Source organism: Simochromis diagramma, unplaced genomic scaffold (assembly GCF_900408965.1).
Source record: "Simochromis diagramma unplaced genomic scaffold, fSimDia1.1 OVJJ01000131.1, whole genome shotgun sequence".
Lineage (NCBI taxonomy): Eukaryota > Metazoa > Chordata > Actinopteri > Cichliformes > Cichlidae > Simochromis > Simochromis diagramma.
Window position 1 is genome coordinate 7,592,211 of NW_024387200.1, and position 6,933 is coordinate 7,599,143.

At 40.8% G+C, this 6,933-nt stretch overlaps 1 protein-coding gene across 1 annotated transcript; it reads left to right on the forward strand.

Annotated features, from left to right (window-relative positions):
- The first annotated feature begins 1,234 nt into the window (after positions 1-1,234).
- On the forward strand, positions 1,235-6,022 carry pheta1 (PH domain containing endocytic trafficking adaptor 1). The gene is made up of 3 exons (XM_040050314.1): positions 1,235-1,380; positions 1,844-1,955; positions 4,293-6,022. Exon 3 carries the CDS (start codon positions 4,325-4,327, stop codon positions 5,219-5,221), a length of 897 nt encoding a protein of 298 aa, XP_039906248.1. The 5' UTR covers positions 1,235-1,380; positions 1,844-1,955; positions 4,293-4,324; the 3' UTR covers positions 5,222-6,022.
- The last annotated feature ends 911 nt before the right edge of the window (positions 6,023-6,933 follow it).

Below are 6,933 nucleotides of genomic sequence, written 5' to 3' on the forward strand. Positions count from 1 at the left end.
TGGGAAACACTTGCAGTGATTAATTAAAATATGTGCAAGCATACATGAAAATCCAGTAAATAAGGGAGAAAAAAACCCCTACAAATTTCAACAAGCTTGAAAATTGACGTCTAATATGATCAATTTTGCTGTGCATCATAGCCTGAACTCGGTTAGAAAGGCTTTCTTGTTATTTCTTCAGGAATAGTTAACCAGGTTTCTTGAAGGAGTCTTTTGGGTGTTGGATGTCTTTTGTCTGTCAAGATCACTGCATCAATATTACTGAAGCAAATTTGGATTCATCACTCTACAAGTTCTGTTGCCATTGATTTTCAGTCCAGTTCTTGTGAAATGTGGCATACCTCAGCCTTTTCTCCCTGCTTAAGAAAGGGTTCATGTCAGCCATCCTTCCACTGAGACCATTTCCAAACATTAGCTGGATCATCTGAAGGGATCTCTCAGGATCCTGTTGCTAGATTTTTTTTCTTAAGGATATCACTTATAGAGAGTTTTTTTTAGGCCTGTCAGATCATCTTTTGTTCTCCGTTTGTCCAATTTCCTCCATTTTTTAAGGCCACACTGCACAAAGTGCTGAGGTATTCCAAGTTTCAGGCTAATAGTTTTTTGGGAATCACGTTGTTAGTACCAAATACTATTTGAAGCCTTTCAAACTGTGTTATTGTTGGTATTTCAGGTAGATATAATTAATGAAATGGGAACAAATTATATCTTTTTACAACAGGCTGCTGGTAACAAAGTGCCTAAAGAGATACATTTTAAAACCGGTTCTTTGCCAAGTTGTTTGTGATGTAGACACAACACTGGTTAATTCCTTGAGTTAGGTGCCTTTTTCATGCTTGAATGATTCATAGCTCAGTGTTAAGTTGCCCAATAAACAAAAATAATGTCTATGAAAATGGTCAGGCATAAAGACATAAAGAGGAACTTTGAAAGACTTTAGGAAATCCAGGTGAATTATTGTTCAATACATTTTCTTTTTAAATACAAACTCTATTTAAACCCTAAATATAAAGGAATGACAGGTGACTCGAGACTTTTGCACAGACCTGTATATTCAGCAATGCTCCATCCGTGCAGGTGGAGAAGACAGCAGCCACCTTTCCAAGGGCACAGACAGGCGCGCCTGTTTTATATTACTGCTTATCCGGATGACGGCTGTTTCACCAGGATGGCACGAGAGCTAAAGTGAAGTGATCACCCCGCCCTGTCAAGCTGGCAGGGTTAGGCACAACGCGCGCTCTGTTAGTGTGTCACGTGACCGGGGGAAAAGAAGAAAAAAGAAAGAGGCGAGGAAGAGAGAAAGGGAAAAGCAAAAAAAAAAAAAAAAAACTGTGGGACTATCCGCTTGGAAGAAGAGGGAGGTTTTCTGTTTACGCGCAGGTAATGAATACTAACACTTAGCTGGTTATTATAATATTGTCCTAACTTGTGAGAGTCCACCTCTAGCAGCTCGTCTGCAGTCTGCCGGCTGGATAGACGTTGGATGCATGTTTGTTTCCACGAAAGAGGCTAAAGGCGTGAAGCTAGTTGGCACTGAGAGATGTGCCTTCAAGCACGCTCGTTCGTGTTGCTCTCGCTGTGTTACTGAAGGCCAGCACGAATTCCTGTAAAGTGCTGATGTGTCAAATGCTTGTGACCAGTCAGCCCTCCTTGATGCTGAATCACTCGCTCCAAAAAAAAAAACACGAAGCGGTGGAAAAAACTTGCGGCTAATAATCCTCTTAACGTCTAAAACGAGCGAGGACGCTGAACTGGCCGCTTCCTCTTGGATTCTGTCGTTTATGCGGCTTCCTGAGCGTAAAATAAACGTGAAATAAAACTCGTTACTTTGGTCTTTTTTTAGTATTTACTCGAGAAGGGCGAAGAAGTCAGAAGAAGTGGGAGACTGTTCAGTTAAGAGCTCCAGATGTGATGGGAGGACGGACGTGGATGTCGGCTGGATATGAGACAAGCACGTAAGTGAGGGATGGGTTTTGTTTGGACGGCCAGTAAGCAAGACATGTTTTTATTTTCTTTTTAGTCTAATTTCAGCTGTTTTAAACTCTTAGTTATACTTTTTCCTTACTTGCATATTTATTTTTCAGGAGTAGATTTAAGAAGTTAAGAATCTGTGTTACAAACACTTCTGTTATTCCTTTCTTTTTTTAAATGGTCTGGAGCATTGGCTGTCGAGGCTTTCCGAATGTCTCTCAAAGTTTTTCTTTGGCTCTTTTTCATTCATTTTCAGGGCAGTCTTTTACTTGTTTGTTAGGTCACTTAACACTAACCTATGAGTCATTAAAGCATAAAAAAGGCACCTGACTCAAAGGATGAACCAGTGTTCTGTCTACAACTTGTCTGACAACTTGGCAAAGAACCAATTTTAAATTGTGTCGTCAGGAAATTTGTTACTAGCAGGCTGTTGCAAAGACACCTAATTTGTTCCCATTTCCTCATATGAATCTGTGAAAAATGCCAAAGATAACAGTCTGAAAGGCACACAAATAACATTCTTGCACCAAAGGTTGATTCTAAAAGAGCTATTAGCTGAAAGCATGGTATACAGTGTGTCCTTAAAGCACATGAGGAAACTAGACAAGAGGAGGAAAAAAGAAGACGAGGCAGGTTTAAAAAAAAAAAAAAACTACGGCAGATGAACAGTATCTAAAAATGATGAACAGTGCTCCAAAGAAACAGAAAATAAATCTGACACAAGATCTGAGGGATGCATCTGGCTCTTTAGTTGATCCATCTATTGTTCCATGAAGCCTTATCAGAAATGGCCTCAGTGGAAGAATGGCAGTCAAGAAGCCATTTTTAAGGAAGGGAAACACAAAAGGCAAAGGAATGCCAAATTACAGAAGAACTGAAAATCAGTGGAAACGGGTCTGATGGAAGCAATTATTAGTGATTACTGAAACAATGATCTTAACAAAGAACACAACAAAAGGCAGCCAACATCCAGAGAGGAGCTCTGAATGTCTTCAACACTGTATAAGCTGTATTTCCTGTCATGTTTGCATGTTTCAGTAAATCACTGCAACTGTTTACCATTGTCCTTGCAAAATATATATAGACATGTGGGGTGACTAGAGACCTTTGGAAAGTGGAAAGTTAACTAAAATACTGTTTCATATCTAAGTTATTATAGTTTTAATGAACTATAATAACTTAGTGCATACTCAATGAACCTGAAGCTTTTTAATTGGTTTCTCCTGTTTTTATTCTGATGTTGGAAGAAAATAAGAAACATGAGTTATAGCATGTGCAAAGGTGAATTTGTCTGATGGGGTATTGATGCCCATTTTGGGAAAACTATCGACGTGGGGTTTCCCCTGTATCCTAAGGCAGTACACATCTAGTTTAAATTTTAAAAAGGAAAAATAAAAGAAAAAACATTTGTAGAATTTCAAGGACTAGAAAATGAAGGAATCTCGAGCACTCGGAGGAGCCTTGCTTGACCATCAAGGAGCTACAGAGAATACACCAACGTGGACATCCTGCTCCACCACCTTCCTACGCTCCACTGTCTTCCTTTTTCCAGCCCGATCTTCCACCACATCTTCCTCAATGACTTCCACTGCCTCCCTGACAAGTTTCCCTTCCAGCTTACTCTCATGGTCCTCAGATAATAGCTTCATTACCAAAAAGCGAAAGCTATAATACAAACAAGCTATTAACTACCATCAAGATAATAAAGTGCCTTACTTCTGTTTCCTAACAAGAGTAAAATTGGATTAGCAGGAGGTAATCTGAGCCCCAGTTTACAGTTGAACATGTGATTAAACAGCATGTAACGCACTAATCTGTCCATGCTGTGCAAGTTAGACTTTCAATTTGTCTTGCACTTGCAGGGGGTTGCAGTATTTATGTGTGCTACAGCGCTCTGTTGGTGTTATGACAGGCAAAACAAAGTAAATGGACAGTGTTTACATTGGCAGGATGTCTCAGCGGGGAGAAGAAGAACAGGAATAGGTTGAAGTCCACTTTGCAAGCATGTGCCCTTTCTAAAGTTCCCAAGAGTGCAAAATTCAGTCACTCGTTTTTAACTCCTGCCCCACGGCTCTGACCTTTTCTGAAAGGAGAAATGCAAATAGACTGTTATTGAAGAACTTATTATAACTACTTTACAGTGTCAGTGAACCACAATTTAGTATGGTACTGTGATAAAGTTTTTTTTTTCTTTCAGCAAACATAGATAAGCACAAGTTAAAGTTTGCAGGAAGTACACTGTGCAGGTTCTTGTTGTACCTTTTGAGTATGAGCTGATAAATTTAACCTTGTGATGACCTCTGACTTTGTAATATTCTTAGGTAAATAAATCTGAAACGGAGGAGGGGAGAAGATGAAGCTGAACGAGCGCAGCGTGGCGCACTACGCCACCTGTGATTCACCACCAGACAAGACGGGCTTCCTGTTCAAAAAGGGGGAACGCAACACTGCTTATCACCGCCGTTGGTTTGTCCTGAAGGGTAACATGCTCTTCTACTTCGAAGAGCGCGACAGCCGAGAGCCTATTGGCGTCATCGTTCTTGAAGGATGCACCGTGGAGCTGTGTGAGTCGACCGAGGAGTTCGCCTTTGCCATCAAGTTTGATTGCGCCAAAGCTCGTGTGTACAAGATGGCTGCTGAGAACCAAGCAGCAATGGAGTCCTGGGTGAAAGCGCTGTCAAGGGCCAGCTTTGACTACATGAGGCTGGTGGTGAAAGAGCTGGAGAGGCAGCTGGAGGAGATCCAGGAGGCTGCCGGAGGCGGCTTTGTTGGGGCTGGAGTTGGAAACCTGCAGGGCAGGCCCAAGTCCTCAAAGCGAAACCATATGGGACGGTCCAGGTCTGGAGCATCTTCTTCTTCATCTTCCTCGTCCTCCATATCATCGTCATCATCAAGTGTCCCTCCCATGTCAGCCTCCTTCTCTGCCCAGAAGAACCAACAGGATGAGCTGCAGCTCATCTCTGGGCCCTCCAAGGAGAATGGTGTTGCATGGAGTAAACCACCAGCTGCCTTGGCTAATGGCTTTGTGGAGGGAGCTTCATCCTGTGCGGTATGGGAAAGCTCCGGGGACCCTGCAAATGTCACTGGATACGGAGCTGATGGAGCGAGGGCTCCGCCTGTGCCTCCCCGGAGAAAAGGTGCATCTCTGGAAAGCCCCGTATGCCCTGGAACCGGCTGCTTCTCCAAACTCCATGACTGGTACGGCAAAGAGGTGGAGGAACTGAGAGTGCAGTGGCTTCAGAGCCAGTAAGCTTACTGAGGTAGATCGCCTCTTTTTCCACAGTATATCATTCCGTCCTGATCATTCTGCAGTGCTTCACCTATCTGAACCCAGCAATACAGTGAAGTGACTGAATGGAGACTTAACTGCAGTCTTAACTAATGGCAAATGAAGGAAAAAAAGCATTTGAGATTATTTTAAAATCCTGTCAGAGGGGAAAAACTTCCATAAATGTTAACACTATCCTTTGTATAAGCCAAGAAACACAAAATATGCTCTTTGTCCACAAACCGAGTTATATTTGCCAATTGCAATTTGAAAATCTGCAGTATTTAAAATCATAATTCTTGTATTACAATCATCAGTTTTTCAAAAATGATGCAATGAGTTTAGCCTTGATTGATCCTTTATTAGATACAAATAAAATAATGCAGCTTTATATTTGCTGTGACCTTTTTCCCTTAATAAGAACCATGATGTTTCTCATTCCTTCCTTATCATTCTGCAGAGATTGTACATGCAAATTACTTTGCTAATCATGTGGACATTGCAAAAAACAACAGGTAACTGATAAGGTCACAACAGGAGAGTCTTTTTATAAGGAAAAGGAAAAGCATGAGGTGATTTCTGTTGTGTAATAACAATCTGGAGACGTTGCACAAGACAAATCCACAGAGTTTGAAGTTGCTATGTCACATTAACCACGTTATAGTGCAAAGACAATTCTGCAGCTTTATGATTGAAGTCCCAGTTTTGTGCTGTCCAGCTTTCACCCCTTTTGGTGATGCAACTTTTCAAAGCTGCTGGACTGAGTTTTTGAATCATGTTCAACCTAATGACTTGGGCTCCAGGACAGTTTTTAATTTCAAGTTATATATTCAGGATTTTCTGTTTTGGTCAAACTGCCGTAACGCTGAGATACTTCACTATAGTAAGGTGCAGGTGTATGTACTGTGTATGGCCATCGCCAGTATTTTTATTGATCTTGGTGACCTGGCCCTTCAAATCTTTAAATACCCGAGGGTGAGAAGTGCCACAGTCTACCTGAGGTCCAATATTACCTCAGATATTTCGTTGTCATTCTTGAAACAGGCAAAATTCCTCTAAACACAACAATATAAGGCACAAAAAATGTGTTTTCATTTCATTACTAGGCTACTTATTTCCATATTATGCACTAATGATTAAAAAGGTCATGTCCTCTATAGTAGTTGGGATCAATGCATATAACTTTGATACAGTAATCACTTCTGCAGATATTGACTGACTCTGTCTGCTTCAAACTTCCTTTTACTGAAAGCTTTTATGAATGTCTTTAATATTCTGTTCATTTCCACATTTTTATGCTTTCTGTTTAATTTGTTTCTGCGAAGCACTTTGTATCTTTGTTTAAAAAAGTGCTGCATAAATAAACTTTATTATACATATTACAGTTTCTCTGAATTTCTTTAGGATATTTTTGTCTAAACATTTAACCGTTTTCACCTAATTAGACATAATTTGTAAATGTGAGTCAGTCTGTTTTCGCACACAGTTGCACATTTTGTTTGCTTGTGCGTGTCAGCCGTTTTTCTTTAACACAAGAATCTGATCAGTCAATTGCATGGCAGCAACTCAAAGCATTTAGTCACGTAGACATGGTCAAGGCAACCTCATGAAGTTCAAACTGAGCATGGTTGATCTGGGATTTCCCCACACTATCTTTAGGGTTTAAAGAGGCTGGTGAGAAAAAGGATGCGTCC

Excerpts from the sequence above, each read along its gene's own strand:
- pheta1 (XM_040050314.1), top strand. The coding sequence starts at position 4,325 with ATGAAGCTGAACGAGCGCAGCGTGGCGCACTACGCCACCTGTGATTCA.